General features: G+C 37.3%; 1 protein-coding gene across 1 annotated transcript in view; it reads left to right on the top strand.

Moving 5' to 3' along the window:
* LOC113122285 (CUB and sushi domain-containing protein 3-like) overlaps positions 1 to 21,700 on the top strand; it is a 202,574-nt gene that overhangs the window by 43,356 nt on the left and 137,518 nt on the right. Inside the window, exons 5-16 of the mRNA XM_026293499.1 lie at positions 2,613 to 2,859; positions 11,019 to 11,131; positions 12,341 to 12,418; positions 13,956 to 14,043; positions 14,751 to 14,875; positions 15,356 to 15,477; positions 17,443 to 17,546; positions 18,013 to 18,125; positions 18,431 to 18,613; positions 19,684 to 20,010; positions 20,653 to 20,847; positions 21,006 to 21,144. Coding sequence (XP_026149284.1) covers positions 2,613 to 2,859; positions 11,019 to 11,131; positions 12,341 to 12,418; positions 13,956 to 14,043; positions 14,751 to 14,875; positions 15,356 to 15,477; positions 17,443 to 17,546; positions 18,013 to 18,125; positions 18,431 to 18,613; positions 19,684 to 20,010; positions 20,653 to 20,847; positions 21,006 to 21,144 — 1,834 coding nt within the window. The remainder of the gene's footprint in view (positions 1 to 2,612; positions 2,860 to 11,018; positions 11,132 to 12,340; positions 12,419 to 13,955; positions 14,044 to 14,750; positions 14,876 to 15,355; positions 15,478 to 17,442; positions 17,547 to 18,012; positions 18,126 to 18,430; positions 18,614 to 19,683; positions 20,011 to 20,652; positions 20,848 to 21,005; positions 21,145 to 21,700) is intronic.

Below are 21,700 nucleotides of genomic sequence, written 5' to 3'. Positions count from 1 at the left end.
ATCAATCAGTAGCTGGAGTCGTCAGATAGATTTCAAAGCTACTTTCTTTAAATCTCTGCTATTACTATTAGTGGTCACATTGACAATGCATAGTTAGCTTTTTATGGGCAGAATTTCTCATTATCTTACTGATTGATGTAACCAAAACACTGCCAGATGACACTAGTTCTCACTGGCAGGTATGCTATATACAGTAATAAACTTTTTAATAAGCAGTGAAGGATTTGAGCCACTGACCCGGAAACAAAATGTACTGTTGACGGGATGAAAATGTCCTTTATCTCTATTATCAGCTGTACTGGAAGGTTGTATATTTTTAGTGTAGTTTTGCCAGTAAGGGAGCCGCATGAATCTGACAAATTTTAGTGCTTTATGATTGATCTTGATGGAATGAGATGTACATTACTGTGTTTGCTCATTTACAACAATTACAGTGGTGTGAAAAAGTGTTGGCCTCCTTCCTGATTTCTTATTTTTTGCATGTTTGTCACACTTTGTTTCAGATCATCAAACAACTGTAAATATTAGTCAAAGATAACACAAGTAAACACATCATGCAGTTTTTAAATGAAGGTTTTTATTAAGAGAAATCAAAATGAAGACTCTGGAGTGGCCTAGTCAAAGTCCTGACCTGAATCCGATTGAGATGCTGTGCCATGACCTTAAAAAGGCGGTTCATGCTCGAAAACCCTCCAATGTGGCTGAATTACAACAATTCTGCAAAGATGAGTGGCCAAAATTCCTCCACAGCGCTGGAACAGACTCATTGCAAGTTATCGCAAACGCTTGATTGCAGTTGTTGCTCTAAGGGTGGCCCAACCAGTTATTAGGTTTAGGGGGCAAATACTTTTTCACACAGGGCCTTGTAGTTTTGGATTGGATAAAAACCTTCATTTAAAAACTGCATGATGTGTTTACTTGTGTTATCTTTGACTAATATTTAAATTTGTTTGTTGATATGAAACAAAGTGTGACAAACATGCAAAAAAATAAGAAATCAGGAAGGGGGGCAACACTTTTTCACACCACTGTATGTTTGAAGGCAGAAAATTACAATTGAATATATAGTAATTTTTTATGTAAGCACACACTCTTGAGCTCAGAATCTGAACCACAGCAAATGAGACATTGCCACAAAATAGTATAATTTGCACCTTGTTATCTATCCTCTTTGGTCATTGCTTCCTTGTTCTCTGTGTCTTGATAGCCATGAAAGAACTTTACGCTGCCCTGTCTTTCAAGGTTAACACTTGATATTGATGCTCTGCAAAGACCTTAATATCTGGTAATTTCAGTCTGTAGCTATTTACTATACAGCTGTGCTTGGCACGCGTAGGAATTTCATCTTAAATTCATTGAGGGGATATCGAACTTGTCTCTAAATTTAGTTTAAGTCTAAGTTTTTATGGTGTGGAGTATGATGATATAAACCAGAATCTGTGACTGTATATGCTTTTGTTGTTGCAAGGCTGCAGGCGTTGAATAAGTGATAGCCTGCCCTTGGTGTATTCTACAAATATGAGTCTGTCCTTGATGTGAATCATATCTGTGGACATCATTGTCTCGCACGGTTCCAATTTGTCATCTTGACCCTTCTTATTTATAGACTTTGAACAATTGCTGCGCTTTTGCTAATGTGTCAAAAGACATGGATCAAGCTAACTAGCTATGCCTGCTCTCTAGTCGCTTCCTTTTCTTCTTTATCTTCTTTTGAACTTCATATGTGTGCTTCCTTGTTCCTTGACCAATTGTGTAATACAGCATACAGGAATGTTCCAAGGCTGGCGTATCTGACAGCCCTGAGTGGAGCACTGAGCCATCAAAGGCTTCAGCTGGCACAGCTGAGTGTCACATATTAGTCTTAAATGATGTGAGAACTATGAAAGCCCTGCAATCATTAAAATTCTTTAGGGAAAAAATGTATAAAGGGGAGGGTGTAAGTAATAGTAATACTATCTGCGAGAGCTTGGAGAAGAGGCAGGGAGAGCCAGGGAAATATAATGAGAGGGTGGCGAAGAGAGGGCAAAAGGGATATGGAGTGGAAGTGAGCAAGACTGTTATGGAAACAGGCATTAACATTCAACTGCTATGTTCCCTGTCTTTGGAAGAAAACATATGCATGTTAAGAGCATTATAAGCTTTGTTTATCATCAAACATGAGGAGGCTCTGAGGATGTAATCATAAATTGAGTCGGGGGGTAAGATTATTAAAGGATTAACTAATTATTAAAGTAATCTCACAGAAACAGCACACAATTAAATTTTAAAGAGTTGTGTTGCTTAGTGTTTCAAGGGTCTCTCCAGTGTACAGAAAACACAGGTATTGAATCTTACATTTGATATTGTATCACCTGGTTGGCCTGGAATTAGCTGTAAGTGCTGGCCTGTATGAAAAACAAATAAAAGTGTTTTAATGTCCTTTACTAGTGTAGCATTGTCCCCAGCATAGGTCTTTCTCTGGACTGCATTTATCTAAGTGGACAGGTACAGATGCCTGCAGCCACTTTTTTCCTCAATGTTGAACCTTGAATAACTGCTCTGAAATAACCCAAAGACTGTGTCTGTTTTCCCTTTACCCTCCCCACCCTGCTTTTCTTTTTGGTGACTGACAGCTGAGGACACGTGTGGTGGCACCCTGAGGGGCTCCAGTGGACTCATCTCCAGCTTTGATTTCCCCAGCGGCGAATCCCCTGGCACTGGTGGAGTTGGAGGTGCTGGAGGCCTGGGCAGCAGTGGGGAGTGTAAGTGGACCATCCTAGCTGATCCAGGGGACACCATCTCCCTTGTGTTCACTGAGTTTCAGATGGAGGAGAAGTCAGATTATCTGGAAGTAGAAGGATCTGAACCACCAACAATCTGGTAAGTTGAGCTGTGAGACATGTATTTGTATTTCACCAGATGAGCAGTCAGCTTTTACATTGTACATTGAGTTTAAGTGTAACTTTTAGTAGGTATGTATCTTGGTGTGTACAGTGCATGGTGTTGACCAGAAATGAACAGAGAGGTGTTTCTGATTTGTGTGAAAGGTGGTTGTATTTGTGACTGCATGATTGGTTTTCCGCATTTGTTTTGTATCTATCAGAGGTTAAATAATGTGATAAGAAAACATGTACTAAAACCTTTTAGAAAAGTTTTTTTTTTAGTGATTAGGGAGACTTGGCAACCCAAATACAGGCCAAAAAGTAAGTTTAGAACTACAAGGATGTTATCACTTTTGTCAAAATGGCTGTACTTCTGACTTTACTGACACTTTCAAAACTGACTTTGTACTTTCAACTCAAGTCAATTTGTCAGTTAATTAGCCAGCTGTCATAGTCAGCATTTCAATGAGCAGTTTCAAACCCAGACTAAACAATCTAAGCTTAGCACAAAGAAAATGGAAGAAATTTAAAGAAAGATCCTCAATCAATTGGCTGGAAGTGCAACAAAGAGCTGCGGGTTGATAACTGCAATTACAAAAACAGATAGGAATTTGAAAGACTTGGCTAAATAAATTATACCATTGAAGTATAATCCAATAATATTGCATTTGTTTCAGTAAATAATCTACAATACCTACTGCAGTTGAGACATTTGTGTGCTGTAGAGCCCTTTAGTTAGTAAACATAACATTTTTGTGTGTGCAGCATAGCTGGAGGCAAGAGAATTCCCAGAACTGGTTAGCTGCTGGCTAAAAAGTTGAGTTGGCTTGTATTTTAGTAGTAGCTGAAGTCATAATATAAATTAATCTCAATATGTATAGGACCGCACTTTCTGGAACCACTAGTAGTACTTGAAAAAGTTAAAATTACTGGCTGTGGCTGTTAGTGATTAGGTGATGTAGCCTGAGATGATTCATGTTTGTATCAAATTTTCGTGTCTTTAGCCTTCAGCTAACATTGTGACATAATTATGATATAGGCATTAAAGAGGTATTTAGAGATTGCACTGTGTTTAACATAACAAGAACAAAACGTTATGGGAATAAATAAGTTTGTTTATTGCAGAGAAGGACAGCAGCTTGGTTAGACAAGGGTGTATTGATATCTTAAACCATATGAAGGAACACTGGACTGGCATATCATCTAATATTTTATAGGAGCAGCTTACACTACAGTACTACCATCTACTAAGTATTGAAAAGCTAGACTGAAGAGAAAAAGGCCAGCTGACCTAAATGCAAATGCAACTGCACTAAATTTTCATGGATAGTCATTTGCAGAATTTTTTAATATATCTTGTAGTTCTGATTGAATTAAATCAATTTACAGCAAAAGCACAAAATTCCCTGTTACACATTAGATATTTTTGCAATAGACTAAAAAGCAGTCTTCCAACCCTTTGGTTTATTGCTTTCTGTGTAGGCTTAATGTAGAGGTTACTCCAAATTGAAACAAGGAAATATAAAATGGTTTTGACCTCCAACCTTGAGGCTGAGGTTATCCATCTCCTCTGCGTCCTGTGTGAATGGGAACATCCACCAGGTTTATGTGATCCTGCAGGCATTAATTATAATTGCTTGAAAGAAACTTTAATCAATCACTGAGCTACGAGCTTTGTTGTCCCTGAGAGTTGTCATCCGGAGTCATAGGGAGAGAGAGAGTCAGACACTGTGTCAGTGAGAAATAGAGAGTCCAAAGGAGAGGTACTGTGTGTGTGGTGATGACTGCTAAGTATTATATGTTGATATAGCTAAAGAGAGTGTGACAGAGAGCTGATAAGGGATGACACTGATGTGTTTTGACAGACCATCAAGTAACCCTCTTCTCTTAGGTATAAAAGCTCCAGAATTAACTTTGTCACTGACAGAAATGCCTCCTTGTCTTTATGCTTCAGTCTGTGATACCTTGTCTTCTGTTTTACAGGATTAAAGAAAATGGTTCTGAGTGGTTAAATATCTACATGCATATTATTACTGCTTACTTTACTTGCCATTGCATTATATTACATGTTTACATATCATTAATTGAAGGAATGAAAGACAACGGACATTGACAGATAACTTATGACTTGTAAACTAAACTGAACCTGTAACTAAAATGAAACTATGGCATTAATGGATCGTTTTAAGCAGGTTTCATATGAACCTATATGCCCATTACCTCTACATAATGTCAACAGTATATTTTAATGGGTTTTTTGTTTTTTCATTAAGCAAATACAATATAATAATGTAGTCAAACATGCAATACATTTTTTACTTCTACTATTCATTAACTCCCAAAATTTACATGTCCCAGCAATCAAGAGCTTGCTGTTTCAAGAGCCTGCCTTTTATCTGGTGAAGTGTTACTCCTTTATGCTGTGTGTGTGTGTGTGTGTGTGTGTGTGTGTGTGTGTGTGTGTGTGTGTGTGTGTGTGTGTGTGTGTGTGTGTGTGTGTGTGTGTGTGTGTGAGGGTGTGTGTGTGTGTGTGTGTGTGTGTGTGTGTGTGGTGAGCAGTCACCATGCATCACTTGAATGCTTTGAAATTCCAGTATGATGTTATTGTATGTCACCAAATGTCAGAGGCTGTCAGGTGCAGTACTTGTTTAAGCCTTACAACCCAAGTGGGACAAGGGAGCTTGAGTGCAGTGAGGCCATTTTAGAGAGATGGCTTCAACTTGGCCAGGTAAACAGACAGACAAGCAAACAAACAAGATTCAGAGCAAGCAGTTTTCTCATGTTCATAAAATTCATTGCTCTCGCTCGCTCTCTTTTTATGAGTATCTCTGACTGTGTACAAGGCCATTGGACAGCTAAACATTCAAGCATCCTTACATATAACACCAGCTGCTGAGGGGAAAAAAAGCAAACGAGCAAACTGTCAATTTACCCTTGAGGTTTAGTGCTGCTTAACGATGATTGACAGCCTAGAACCTTAAAGTCCAGTGGAGTTAACATCTCCTTGACCTTTTTTAGACAAATAGATGTAAAACGTGACTCAACTTAACATATACTCTCTCAACCTGTGGTGTTACAGATTAGCAAGTGATGGACGTGAAGGAAAATATGAATACCAAAAATGAGTTACATATTAAGAAACACTGACAGTTAGAAAGTTCAGTGCTGGGGAGTAAGAATTGCAAAATAACTCTCAAGATGGTACAGTTCCCTGAAATTGATCTTGAACATTAAAAATATAGTGCTTCTTTGTGAATCAGGAAGGGGGGCAACACTTTTTCACACGAACATGAATCCCTTCAGTCAGGTAGTCTGTGGCACTTTCTTTACCAGTAACTATAATTAGGCTTCTTTCTAGCAACCTTCTCATAAGTGTCATGTTGATTCAGCTTTCTTTTGATTGTTAAACATACACATGTATTGTAGATACAGCAAGAGAATTCTATAAGTCTCTAGATGTTATGTTCGAGTGAAGATTTACGTGACTTTTTATTTTTCTTGTTTCTTGAGGATATTTTAGAAGACCAGCCACATCTAGGCTAAGTTGCAGTCATGCTGAATTCTCTCTATTTGTAGATAATTTGCCTCACAGTGCTCTCCACTACCCTCTTCCTGATGTCCTCTGAGGTCTCCATTCCCTTCCTCAAGGTTCACCTCTATGGGTACACTTTAAGGCTTTTGGAAAAACTGATCTTGCTCCTTTCCCTCTTTTTAAATCAGTGCCACCCAACCTCTGTCCTAAAGATCTCTCTATTGATTGGCCTGTTTGATTGGTGAATTAAGCATCTGGTTATGTCCCACCAGTTTCTTTTTACCTTCAGTGTTGCTCTGGGTTCACTTACTTTTGCACCTACAATAATTCCTACCTACAAAAATACTTTTACTTCTTTTGTACTTATACACCCTATTCTCTCTAAACACGCAGATGAAATTGATGAGCAAAATTCTGTTATTCCATATAAAGGGAGAGGTTCCAATTAAGAAATCTTGATAAAACAGTAGAAAGCTCTACATTGCTCAAGGAGTTCATATACATTTCTGTATTGTTTATATTCCACATAGACTTAATTACTGGAAAACCATGAATACTTAATTTATTTTGAGGTTACAGTTGTTATAAAATGGAAAATGTAACCCAAATTTGGCAGCCAGTTCTTGAACCTGGATAACGCTGCAGATGATTTTATAATAAAAATAATTCCTGGTAGTTGAAAGTCCACAAAATCCTGGGCCATAGGATAAGAAATGTTTTTACTGACATTTTTAGCAGCTTTCGTCCTTTATTAATTGATGATTTCTATCAGATCTCTGTAAATGAGTTTATTGATTTCGTCATTGTCATGGTGGAAAGGTTGAAATGAGACTGCACATTAATCACCAGTTTAAAAATAGGCAAAAAAATCTTTTTCTTTGAGAAAATACAACATTAGAGAATGGCTAGGCAAAGGAAAACAGTTCTTTGTTGTTCTTTTGACCTTTAATGTGATTGTACAGCCCTGTTCACAAAGGGCAAAAACAACAAGCTGTGGATTACATGTCAGTCATTATTTTACATATGGACATAGAACATAAATCCTGAAAGGCTTTAGGGATATTAGATACACTTCTTGTTTATATACTGTGAAGTTTGATCTGAAAATGTTTTATTTTTCTCTCCAGGTGTACTTTGTCTGCCTTTCTATCATTAGGAGGGTTTGCAGATTTTTCTGATTACCTACTTTAATATTGATTCTGCATGTTGAAAACATAACAAGAAAGCTGAGAGTTTTGAAAAGATTAATTCACCAAGCAATCTGGCAATGCTTTCCTTGGTTCACTGAATATTCTATATCAATAGTGGCTAAACAGTTGTCAGAGGAAGATTACAATATTAAAAGGTTGAGAGTAGGAGGTGCCCTGCAGCTAAATGACCAACTTTGGTTAAATTACCATGTGTATTAAATTCAATTTTTTCTTTCCGGGATTTGTTTTTGATCTTCCCGAGCAAAGTATAACCAGTAATATAATCAAATGTCTCAAACTATGGTCGACAGCAAACAGAGTGGGAAGTATGCACTGTTTAATTGAACTAATGTGAATTGACAATAGAGACAGGTCCCACCAGGCAATTAATGTAAAAAGCAACTGGGCATACAAAGAGTAGCTCACTGTTCTCACAGACCAGTATGCTGGCAGACAGGCATCCAGCTGTATAAGTACATCTCCTGAAGAGAGAGTAACTTGAGGGGAGATGAAGAGCACTGGCTTCTTCCTTTATAATTCTTACAGTTACTCCCTCTTGTCAGATTTTGAGTATATATAGAAAGAAAATAGAAAATCACATAGTCCTATCCTTTCTGACATATTTGAATTGATTGCTCATTATCTGGGGTGTACCTGTGTATGATGCAGCACTCTGTGAACCAAACTACAGATACCAGAGTTTAGCTTTCATTTTTGCCAAAAGGCCATGTTTTGCCATAGAACCGGCACACTGGGACTCATTATTTTGGTAGTTTGATGAGATTGCCACACATCCCTCAAATCCATCACATTTTACACAGAGAACTTTGTGAAAACAATGTGCCTTGCAAGACAATCTCAAAATCTACCGTTAGTCCTTGAAATACCCCAAACCAGTGTATGTGTGTGTGTAATATGTATTCAAAAATCTGAAAGAAACTAATCCCACAGAAACACTGCATTCATGCCAAGAAGAAATACCTAAAAATCATATCCCATATCTAAGAAGGAAGAAACAGACAGCCTGAGTGAGTCTGTAGATAGTGTAGCGGTCCATTGTGAGTAATCAATTTTCCCAGTTAAATATTCTTCACTTTTTTTCACTCAAATACTTTGTAGTACATGCAATCAAAAACATAGTTTCAATCACTCACTTATCTATTTTAAGGAAACTGGTCAGCTCACTTTCTATAATAAATTTGTCTTTATGACAGTTCTACTGAGAAGTATCATTGTTATCAGTTTGACACCAGTGAATTATAATTTGTGAAACAACAGCTATTTTTTACAACCATGTGTCTGATGTTAAAAATTGTATTGCTAACTGGACATAAAAGGACATGAGGAATAAAATGCTTTTCTGCTATCATAGAACATTCCTGACATGATGCTGTATTACCTTAGTGCTCAGTTACATACACCATTCACTATTGTCACCAACAAAACAATGAAAAAAAATTTCACATGCAAGTCATCAATTTCTCAGGTTACATCAGATGCTTTACATCTTCTCACTTTGACACTTTCCATTCTGTGAGTGCATTTGTGATCTTGAGGGCACAGCAGCTCAAGGTGTAATGAGGGAGTGTATACCCCCTGTGCAAACAGGCATCCCAGAAAGCATTTCATCATATCCCTTGTGACATTTTAAATGTTTTCAGTTTGTACTTCAGTGTATCAGGGAGCTGCTGACATGCAGATTGTTGTTGTATAAAATCACAGAATGAGCATGGATTCAAATGTACCAGGCTCAATAATGTCTTAAAGAGAAACTCCTCCATTATTAAGGCTTTATTTATTGTTGATAGCATGTCATGTTTCACTTTCTCTGTGATACTTTTCTGTAGTGGAAATAGTATATTCACCTCTGCTGGTCTTAAATTTGTAACATCACTCCAGTGCTGCCTGGAACATTCGTGCAACTTCCTGATGGGTACAGCTTTATTGTCTCTATCTATTTCCTTTTAGACTTCTTTTAGACAGAAAACTTACAATAATTTGCTGCTTCTACTCCAGAAAACATGGAGACAGTTTTCTTTAGTAGTAGTAGTTCAGTTACCTGCAGGGTGCACTTTTTCATTCTGCGTGTATATTGATGTCATTAGCATTTTATCAATGACGCAATGAGAGAAAAGGTCAACTTGTGTTTGAAAATCAATTACTTTTTAGCTCCCTTGTAGGAGCTTCCATCATATCCCTTGTGATAGATAATTGGGATTAAAAATATTAGTTTTCAAAAATTACACACTGTTTTCTAATCAATTAAAAATAAAACCCTCAACAGCCTATAATCTGTCTGGGGAAAAAAAGGCATTTTACTCTCTGAGGTATTAAAGTTAAAACAGCCGGGACAGGTGATGAAATCAAATGTCACGTAGGCTAACTAATGTATTTCTTAGATTGGCAATAGATGAAATTAAAAAGTAACCCGTCCCCCTCTGTTTGTCTCCATTAGTTTATTCCAGTCTCTTTTTCTTTGTCTAACTGCCACTTTCATTTCTTTCATTTTCATTTGTCTCACTGCACCTTAGGTGACTCAGCTGTAAATGCCAAAGAAATGACATAGAAAAACAAACCTTAAACACAACTGCACACACCTTGACACATATAAGAATAGGCATGCACACGTGTGGACACACACTCACACACAAAATAACAAGTTAACACGTAGTTTTTTAAAATTTTTTTTTAATTTTTTTTTTTTTATCCTGAGCTGATTTGGGAGTGGAGGGCTCAAGTGCACCATGCACAGCCCAGTCCCAAGCCTATGTTTAATAGGTAGAATGGCATGTGTGCTATTGACTGTGGTATGACAGGGTGCAGTGCAGGGATTGTAAAGCAATAGAAAGAAGACGGAGCTGGTTAGCCAGACAAATGAGAAGCCCCTTTGCTACTTTAAATCTCTGTAATTCTAGAGCATCCTGATGTTGTGGCTGCACAGTGAATAAAACTTCTCATCTAAAATGTTGACAGTAAAACATGTAGTCAGAACAGAGAAAGAATTTGGATACGCAGATTTTCTAAGAGACAACCTAACAGATGACATGTTTGGATATATAATACCTTTTCTTTATTTTACTATTTCCTCCTGTATCTTCACACATATTTGCCAATAGATCCTGTATGCAAGCACGAAGTCAAATAGAATTTTTTCACACTAAGATATTTTTTGGGGGCTTATTTTAATTTTAAGAGCAGTAATTTCTGCTCAGGTGCTGTATGGCACACCTTAGAAATGAACTGTTAGAAGCTCATCTCTGTAGCTGTTTTTTTTCAAGCTTTTAATTTGGGTTTTTTTCTCTTTTACATTAATACTGTGCCTGTTTTCAATTCTATGCAGCATCATGAGAATTACATAAGAATCACAATGACCAAAAAGCTATCTAGTTGAAGCACATTTCATGATTTCTTTTATTTGTGACTCTTTACACTCAGGCTAACTGGAATGAATATTCCAGCACCCATTATCAGCAACAAAAACTGGCTACGGCTGCATTTTGTGACCGAGAGCAACCACCGTCACAAAGGCTTCAGGGCTCAGTATCAAGGTAAGACTGATTTCATTTGCACATCGTAATAGAGGGCCCCCTACTTGAATGAAAAGGGTTCATCATAGGAAAAACGTAACATAATTACAAAACATGTTTTTGATCTCTGAATATTAAACAATTTGAATAATACCTCCTCTGTAGAAAGCACAAAGACCTTTTCTGCTTCAAACTATTGACTTTAAAGGGCTTTGTTAATCTGATACTGGAGAGATAAATACTGTATATACTTTTTCTTATAAAATCTAAGACCTGGGAGCTCAGTAATCCATTACCCTGACGTTGTTCTTTGGTATGACTTTAAAGTCATTGTGTATGCTGCATATACTCTATCATAGAGACTTAAAGTCTGGCTATAAGCCAGATGTGAAACCTGAACCTTGACTATATACAGGTCCTTATAAAAACTTTTAATATGATGCTTGTGTGGCAACTCACTGTAAATGAAGACACAAAATCAATTAAATGAAAAATATCATTTATTGTTGTGCAGTAGTGGAGCTTTTTTCATGTTTGTTATTCATGGCAGCTACTTTTAAGCAAAGACAAACGGTAAGGGATTTTATTACGCAGTATGCTCTTGAACATACTGTATAGCAATTTTAGTCACTAAATAGATTTGCATCCTAACTGTGGGCAAGACAGCTTGAATCACCCCATAGACTTAAAGTGTAATTTAGAGGACAGGGATTGTCCCAGTGCTTTCAAGATCATACAGCTTGATTTGCTTTTCACTGCTTTTGGCAATTCTGCTGATACTTCAGTTATGACAGCCACTTGTATCACCTGCCTTTTGTGTGCAATCTGGCCCGTGTTGTGCTTAATTAGACTGTCTTAACATATTTAGAGTTGTAGCCCTTGGACTGCTTCGTGACTCTGCATGATATTTCCCCCCTACAAGCTATAACCATTAAATCTGTTCTGACCAATCGATTTCCATCTACTCTTTAATATGTCTGAATGATATGAACAGACAAACATGAAAAACTCATTTAGGTTTTATAGAATTGCCAGGGTAACCCTTAGAAATGCATCAGAGTCATTGAGCTCATTGCTTTAGAAAAATAATGCGCACCAGTGGCAATTACACTTCATGTTCTTCATAGGAGCGAGTATTAGCCAGAGAAAGAAACACTTGTACTGTATCTTCTCACATCTAATACTGTAACTTCTTTTATCTAATGAATTCTTTCTATTGCTCTCGACCAGTGAAAAGCTCTGGAGAGCTTAAATCCAGAGGGGTTAAATTATTACCAGGAAAGGACAACACTAACAAACTGTCTTTGAGTAAGTCTTATTATTTTTCTTATGCAAATGTTTTCATTGTTTGGATTTTTTGTTTATGTAGGGCTTGCCTTCCAGGTCTTTGTTACTTTCTCGCCCTTTTTTTTTTTTCTTTTTTTTTCTTTTTTTTTTTGCTACATCATTTGGTGAAGGAATTAAGCTACAGTACTAGATTTTGCAGAAGTGCAGTCTCTTTTTCTTTCTGGTGCCCTGTTTCCCCTACTGTCCTGGACTTCCAGTCCTGACAGAAATGAACTTCACTCGTTCAGGCAAGTGTCAGGCACCGAAAATTCCCTGTCCGATTCTGTACTCTTTAAACAGTACATCAGATTGGCCTATGTTCATATTCTGTGTGATATACACACACAGCAGTAGTCAAGGTTGAGTGACCACTCACTTGCCAGATGATTTGTGTACACTTCAGACCAAAGTGAATGCATTCTAATTGCTTGTGGAGCTTTGTCATTAACATAAATCTTGAACACAATTCCCTTTAACTCCAGTGTGCTAAACACTTCAATGATAACAGGTTGTAATCTTTATTACCTCATGTGTCTTAGATTTGGCCTTGCACGTAGAAATGAATAATGCAAAGGGCTGTAATGTTTTCTGCAAGACAATACTGTATAACTTCTAAATGACTATGAGATGCTTCATATGCATTGTGAATTCATTGCATATAATTGTACCCATAACTGTATAATAAAGTGCAACAATTAACTTCAAAGCTAATGAACTTCATAAAAGAAGTCGGAGATGAAAACAAATACTAATAGAGCTTCTCACATTTTAATGTGAGACTGAAGAGATGGTTCATGCGCATTGTGCATGAATTCATTGCATATAATTGTAAAAATGGAAATGTGTATGTGGTGTGATCTCTTAATGCAAATATTACAGCAAACCATAATTATGATAGAGCATTCTTCATGAATTTTATTTTCAGTGCATACAGTCTTTGATTTACAGATTATAATGTGAAGGGAAGAGGAGACTGGTAGAAGTCAGAAAGCACTGAACAGTTTTCCTTTTTTAAATCACCATTACACAGTCAATCATAACACAGGCTATTTTTACAGTATAAGCGACCCGATCTACAAGGTTTTATCTAGTGTACATAAACTATTATGTATAGAGTAGCTCCTACAATTGATAGTTGAAGGTTATTTAATCCTCTTAGTCCCTATTGAGCCCAGATACATTTCCCTCTATTTTGCCTAGCTCAGGTAAGAGTGTTGCATTTACCCTTGGCACTCACTCCAATATCCCAGACCACAAGTGTGTATTCACAACAGGGCTGCCAAATAACTGGCAGTTTGGCAGTTGCTGACTTTGAGAGATGAGGTCAAATTGTCTAACTGCATACATGATCCCTGGAACCAAATTCAGTTACCAAACATAACTAGTGAACGTTCAAACAGGGAACGTTATCTACTATTCAAGTGCTTTTCGCTACAGTGGGTATTATGTGAAAGTACAAAGCTTTGACAATTAAAGTGTCTCTCTCACAGCTTTCTTGGTCCCTCTCTTTCTCACTCAGTGAATGAAGGAGGAATCAAACAGGTGTCTAATTACTGCCCTGACCCAGGGGAGCCGGAGAATGGCAAACGGATCGGCTCAGACTTCAGGTGAAATGGTGCTTCCGCAGTTGAAGGAGCATCAAACTTGTGTAGAAGAGAGTTAAGGAATAGGAAAAAATGCTGTCCCAACTATTTTCAGTATTGTGATATCAAGTAACTGTTACATTACTGTCATATATCAGATACCTGATCTAGTTTGCACAGACAGAGAATCTTCTTAACAATCTACAGGGTGTAAATTTTGTAATGAACAAAATTAATTTAGCCAACAATGATCACAGCACACATGCCATATCCAGTTTTTCTGGATAAGACAAATATATAAACCTTTGACAGTTTGGTAGACTTTGATTACATTTTTGTGTTTTGCAGTGTACAGAATAGAACAAAGTGTGCTCCTATAGCTTCTATAATTATACATATGAGCCTGTAGGAGATTTAGTTACCTGCTACAATTAAGTCAAATGAATTAAATGTATGTTTCTCTGTTCATATAAATATACTCAATTTCCTCTGTGGGTAAGGTCACTCTCCTCTGGACTCTCTAATCTGCACTATATTCATGTTGAATGTTCATGCTCACTGCAAAAGAGGCACAGACATATCTACTGAATATGATATATTGATTGATTGCACAATAAAATATAAACCTGCACTGAATGACATGAAATAAATAATGAATTTGATATTTCTTCACAAGGCATTTTTCAGGAACCAATTGCTTTTTGGGGCTTTAATGGTGTTTGTCTTCTCAGTATTGGAGCAACTGCTCAATTTACCTGTGATGAAGACCATGTGCTGCAGGGTTCCAAAACGATTACCTGCCAGCGTGCAGCTGAAGTTTTCGCTGCTTGGAGTGACCACAGACCTGTCTGCAAGGGTAAGCAAGACTTCTGAAGAGCTAATAAAACAGTTTGATTAAGGCACTGCCTCTGGATATAGGTTCTATGGAGATAGAGAAAAGTTCATTTCTGTTAATTATGTATGAAAGCCTCTGCTGTAGCACTCTACTTTTCCATTCCAAAAAATGCTTGCTTGTTTTTCTGTTTCATACTACCTGGAGCACCTTTTTGAATTTGATTAATGGAAATGCAGCTAATAGACCTTCTCTCTACTTGTGCACACAAATATATTACCTTTCTGTCATATTACAATGCAGGAGTTATTACCCTGCTTTCTGAGCACCATTTTCATCAATATTTATTGGGAACATTCCTAGGACTGATATTTAGGGTTTGTGATGATGATTTATACTAATATATACTCCGCATTAATATGTTATCAGGGTTTTTTTTTTTTTTTTTTTTTTTTTTGGTCTTTTAACTTAATATGTATATTGTCTGTCTTCATGCTGTTACAGTTAAAACGTGTGGATCAAACCTACAGGGACCATCAGGGACCTTTACGTCCCCTAACTTCCCTATCCAGTATGAGAGTAACTCTCAGTGTGTGTGGATCATCACGGCCAGTGATCCAAACAAGGTATTAGAGGAGTGCCAGGCCTGTTTCATTGTTCTAGTTTCAGTATTATTAGTTATGTGACATTTGAGAAAAACTGTTTAGCATTATTTCCAGCAATTCCATTAGGTAATTCCTGACTACAGCTTTACCTCTGAGTAGTTTGTTTGCACTGCACATGGTATTTACAGTACAAAGGTGAAATGATAACTTTTATGTTTCTTGATTACTTTATTAAAAAAAGTTTAAAGTTTAAATGTGGTGTTTTTATAAACCTCACTTTTTTTACTGTATAAACCTTTTGCAAACTCCCTCCCTATGGTATAGGGCAGGCATTTTCTTCCTGGTACCTATGTTTGTATGGATGTGTTTTCCACGGACTTCCCAAAGTAGGGAAAGGTTACATAGAATATGCGTGCATATTGAATTCCGTTCATTTGAACTATCTCTCATTAATGTGCATAACTGCAGTGGATTGCGTTTCTGTTCTCAGTAGACTACCAGTTTAAATGTGACTCTTGGCAGTTGAGCGATTTACTTCATTCATCTGGGATAACAGAAATGGAGAGAAATAATGATTGAATGAGACCGGCTGTGAAGAGGTCAAAACTGTTTTCCTAATGACCCTTACTGCTCTTCTATATCAAATTTGTCTCTCAATTGGTATTCTGTCCAGTGAGTCATATATACACAGGGGTGTCAGCTAAGTGGTATCCTGCTAATAAACAATTACTAACATGCATCTAGAATTCACTAGGACTGGTAAGTGCCATAGTCTTTGTACCACCATGCCCTCTCTAAGCAAACACCCCACTGCCTTGGCAGAAATTTTAGTCCATTGGTGTTGTTATGGTAATTATGCGTATGTGTGGATTGTAACGAGGCTGTTATACATGGATATTGTCATTTGTCTTCAAGAGATGTGATACTCATACCTTCCTACCTTTAATCACTAATGTAGGCACAGTGTAATTTGAGATCATGCGACTTGTGTAATGTCTTTACAGTATACTTAATGCCATATAACTACTTTTCCTGACTGATATTTACGGGTTTTGATCCATATACGGTATATGTCATCTTTTGTGATATTACATGCATTTGTTGTTGGAAAAAAGATACACCAATGACAGCTGACAAAGATGTTGTAAAGGTGAATGTGTACAGACAATTAATACAGCAGTTTTTGATCCTTTAATCAGCCTTGCTGTGATTGGTTCTTAGTATTTTATTTGTGCTCCAAAGTAATGTGAAGAGATGCTTCTGTCGGTTTTGATATTGCTCTGAAGGATGCTTCTGGTGTCCTTTGTTTCCTGGAATATAAGGCATTGACATGCATTTGTCAAAGCCTTATTCAACACACAATCAAAACTCTGATGTGAGTTGAATTTTATATTTGCTTTGTTTTCTTTTGATGCCATTGTTGATTTGCGGTTTGGCTTAGTTTCTGCATAATTCTTAGTAGCATTACCAGAATATATGCTTTATTATGCAGCTATCCAAAATAAGAGATGGGAGAAAGTCTTACAGCACTGTTCAGTGAAATGAATGGTATTACATAGACTTAATCTTCATAGATATAGTCTGTCACACTTAAGTTCACACATTTGAGAGTATAGGCAAATTATGGAATTTAACAGCTATGTTATGAATTTCATGTGAGGCAGTTCAATGACACTTAGAAACTTGGATAACTTAAAACTTGAGAATCACTTTGAATTACTGCTTGTCTGTCTGCTACGTGTATAGAAATTAATACCATGAAGACTTTTTTTCATGCTGGAAGGAGACAGGTGGACCTTGGTTTAAACTGACAGCTTTACCAATTGACATTAAGCACATTAACAATTTGGTAAAGTAAAATATTGCTGGCAAATTTTTGAATGTTATATGAGGTTTAACACAAAATTGACATGTCAACATATACACAAAGTATCTGCTTGACAAAAGACAGATTGTAAAATTGACGTATGCTGTATTTCACAACAGGTTATTCAGATCAACTTTGAAGAGTTTGACCTAGAAATTGGATATGATTCTCTAACCATTGGAGATGGAGGTGAAGTAGGTGACTCTAAAACAATAATACAAGTGTAAGTAATAGACATATTATATTATACTGTATACACCTAAAGGGTTAAACAGATATGGGGACTGAACACACATAACAGGTTTACTGAAAACACAAGTGTAACAACTTAGTCTATGGCAATGCAAAGGATGCTGGGTAACCTCATCCCTTGTGCACGCCACAATATATTATTGCATACAAAATATTGCAGTTAGGTGGTGAGATGTTATCTTTGACATAATGTCATGATTCAAAATGAGAATATTTAATTTATTGTAACTTTTATTGAGTGACTGCAGATTTACTTAATTGAAACAAAATATTTCAATAATGTTAATGCAACAGTGTTTAGAGTATGCATCATCTTTTTCTTTTAACATGTTTTCCAAGATAAAGTTTATTTGAAGCACTGTGTGATGAGATGATGTTTGAAAACTGTTTTTTGGTATCCCAATGATTTTTTTTTTTTTTGTGTGCCCAAACTGCAGGCTAACTGGGAGCTTTGTCCCAGACCTGATTGTCAGCATGTCCCATCAGATGTGGCTTCATCTGCAGTCTGATGAGAGTGTGGGCTCAATCGGCTTCAAGATCAACTATAAAGGTACACAGGCCTTAGTGTTGATATCATCTCTCACTGTCTGTGTTTTCATGTCTGTATCTGTGACTGGTCTCTTTTAGCAATTCAGCAAGTCTGTTTTTCTCTCTTTCTTTTCTATCTGTCCCTGCCTGCTTCTCACTTTTCTAATCAAATCACATTCTGGAAAAACCATAGGTTTTTAGGCTCGTCACTTGGACCTTGATAGATGATAAAGAAAAATGTACCACAATGTACAAGATTTGACTTAATCCTTGTATTTCCCCCCTTTGTCCTTTTCTCCCTTCTTTGTCTCTTACCCTCATCAACAGAAATTGACAAAGAGAGTTGTGGTGACCCTGGTACACCTCTATACGGTTACCAGGAGGGTAGTGGCTTTTTAAACGGAGATGTTTTGCGCTTTGAATGCCAGTTTGGATTCGAGCTCATTGGGGAGAGGATGATAACCTGCCAAAACAACAATCAGTGGTCGGCTAATATTCCCATCTGCATATGTGAGTCCAATATAAGCATTTTTCTTGACACCTAGTGAAGCAATTACTTGTGTGCTTGGAAAGTTCACAATGACACTAGGCTATTGGAGGATTAATTACAGTGCTGCTGAATGACTATGCAGTGCATTGTGTGTAAACAGCAATATACAGAATGTAAAATGGGAAACTGACTTGTTATGTGGGGTTAAAAAAATTTGGGCGCTCATGGTTATTGTTACACTGGAGAAGTGAAACATGTATTGTAATGTAAATGTTTTTTTTTTTTTTTTTTCAAGACAGCCTAAAGCACTTCTGAGAGTTTCATTGTACTTGACCATGATTTGTATATAAAGATGGGTGAAGCCACAGCAAGTTCATTGGCCCCTGGTGGAGGGGGTTCAGTGTAGGCCATAAACCCTGTCCCTTTGATGTAGGCAGAGGGGACTTGAGCCAAAGTAAAAGCTGTCCATATAAATGAAATACATTTTTGCCAAAGGTGATTTTTCTCTTTTAATTACATATTATCATGCTGGTTTATATACAAATTACATTCTGCAGTTAAATAATTAACTGCAAATTATTTAATGTTAAAAAGGGGTGGTATTCAGAAGATTCACTTTGATTGGCAGTGTGAAAAAGATCAAATTCTTTTTTTTCCTATTACACAGGACCTGTTTTAAAAAGTGCATATCTTTTTAAAATTCCAGATGTCAGCCTGCGTGTTTGCTATATTTTGGGTTCACTTTTGCAGGAAGAAGTGACATATTACCTGTCTGTACATACAGTCTATATAACTGACCCATAACTATAACGAAAATCTACTACTGTCTGTATTGCTGCATGTCTGTATTTTTGTACAATAACTCCTCTGCTCCATCCCCCTTACAATTTCATGTTTCTCCAACAGCTCAGCACCCATGGGAGAAATGCTGTCAGCTCCTGCTGAGCTAGTTATACATTAGAACTACTGTTGTAAACTGATCTTTATGCCTGGTTCTGTCATAGCAAAATCCCCACCTTATTTGGGATACTTAGTTTTTTTTTTTTTTTTTTTTTAGTATTACTAATATATTTTGCTGCCTCTCATACAGTTCCCTGTTTCTCCAACTTCACTGCTCCAATGGGGACGGTGTTGTCTCCTGATTACCCCGAAGGCTATGGCAACAACCTCAATTGTGTGTGGTTGATAATCTCTGAGCTGGGCTCGAGAATCCACTTGGCCTTCAATGACTTTGACCTAGAACCTCCCTATGACTTCCTCACTATCAAAGATGGGGACCAATCAGGAGCCACAGTGCTAGGACGCTTTTCAGGGGCAGAAGTTCCCTCCCACCTAACGTCCAACACCAATGTACTACAACTGGAGTTTCAGGCTGATCACTCTATGTCTGGGCGAGGGTTCAATATTACCTATAGCAGTAAGTAACTATTCGATTATTTCCAACAGTCACAACATGGTAAAGTATTTTTAAGGAAATAAATGCATCTACTCTTTTCATTTTAGCCTAAAGATATAGTGTGATGATTAGTGTAAATAACACTGACCTGAAGGTAAAAATGTGTAAACAGTTATCCAAAGCAGTGGCAATTAACCAGAGATGTTGTTGTGCAAGCAACTTATATTTTGTATTTCATGAATAATAAATGAAGTAAAGTTTTACAACACCTGCAATTTTTGAGAATCTTCTCAGTTGATAGTCTGGTGCTTTTTTTATGATTGCAAAAGATTTTAGTTTTTTAGGTTCCCTGTAGGGAGGTAATGTGCCTTAGCAAATCAAAAATAACTGTTAAAGGCATGTGCCCGTGATGCCTTACACTTGTACCTTGTTGCAACACATTTGGCGTCATAGTTTTTTTTTTTTTTTTTTTTTTTTTAGTCCTGATGAAAACACAGATTCTGTTGTCACCCTCTGCTGTATGGAACAGACTTGTTTTTTTTTTCTCTCTCTTAAGGACAGCTACATCCATTTCCCTTATCTCCTTACTCCTCAAAGACACCATTTCTCATTCACACAAGTGTGTTTGTCACTAAATCTTGTTCTTTTTCTTCTCATTACAAGCATTTGGGCGTAATGAGTGCCCTGACCCTGGCATACCATTGAATGCAAGGCGCTTTGGGGACAGTTTCCAACTGGGGAGCTCCATCTCTGTAGTTTGTGAGGAGGGCTTCATCAAGACACAGGGAGCTGACACCATCACATGCCATCTGGAGGAAGGCAAGGTGATGTGGAGTGGACTTATTCCCAAATGTGAAGGTAATGAAATGCAATAGTTAATAATTGTGTGGTGGCTGGGCAGATAGGTCAACTATTAAGTTAAGAAAAAAAATGCAATTTCTCTTTAATGTTTTAATGTATATATTATATTTTTCTTCATCTTCCATCCAATTGTTTTTCTACCTCTGCTCTGCTAGCTCCTTGCGGGGGCCACTATTCAGGGCCATCTGGTGTCATCCTTTCCCCGGGGTGGCCAGGTTACTACAAGGACTCCCTGAGTTGTGAGTGGGTCATTGAGGCTGAGTCAGGACATTCTGTCAAGATCAGTTTTGACAGGTTTGTATGACAGTGTAGCAACAAGTCAGCCATGAAAACAAAGGTGTGTGTGTATGTTGTGTGTGTGCAATATTTCCACAGACTGACCTCCATATACTCTCCATGTATGTACTACTTTGTACTACTCATACAGACCTGTATAAGTAGTCACACCAAACACGTACATTCACCTGCAATGCTGTACATGTGCATAAACACAGAAGGCTTACCCTCGGTCATGTGAACCACTGAATTAGAAATAGAAAATCATAGGAGGTGGAATTTAGACCTGGATCTAGGGCTGCAGCTATCAATTATTTTTGGAGTCGACTATTCTACCAAATATTTCAGCGATTACTTAAGTAATAATAAAATAGACTCTTGTGTTTTTTAAAAAATAGTACTATTGTGTAATGCATGACAGAAACCACAGGTTACCTTGAAATGATGTTACCTTGTGACAGCTCCTCTGGGTGAGGTGGTCTGGTTCACAGCTGGATGCTTCCTGTTCAGATGCTGAAGCATTGATGAAGTGCTGTTGTGGTTCGCCACTTCTGCTTTACAATACATACATACA

Source organism: Mastacembelus armatus, chromosome 16 (genome assembly GCF_900324485.2).
Source record: "Mastacembelus armatus chromosome 16, fMasArm1.2, whole genome shotgun sequence".
Classification (NCBI taxonomy): Eukaryota; Metazoa; Chordata; class Actinopteri; order Synbranchiformes; family Mastacembelidae; genus Mastacembelus; species Mastacembelus armatus.
The sequence above is the reverse complement of the archived record's forward strand: the minus strand, read 5'-3'. Positions and strand labels throughout refer to the sequence as shown.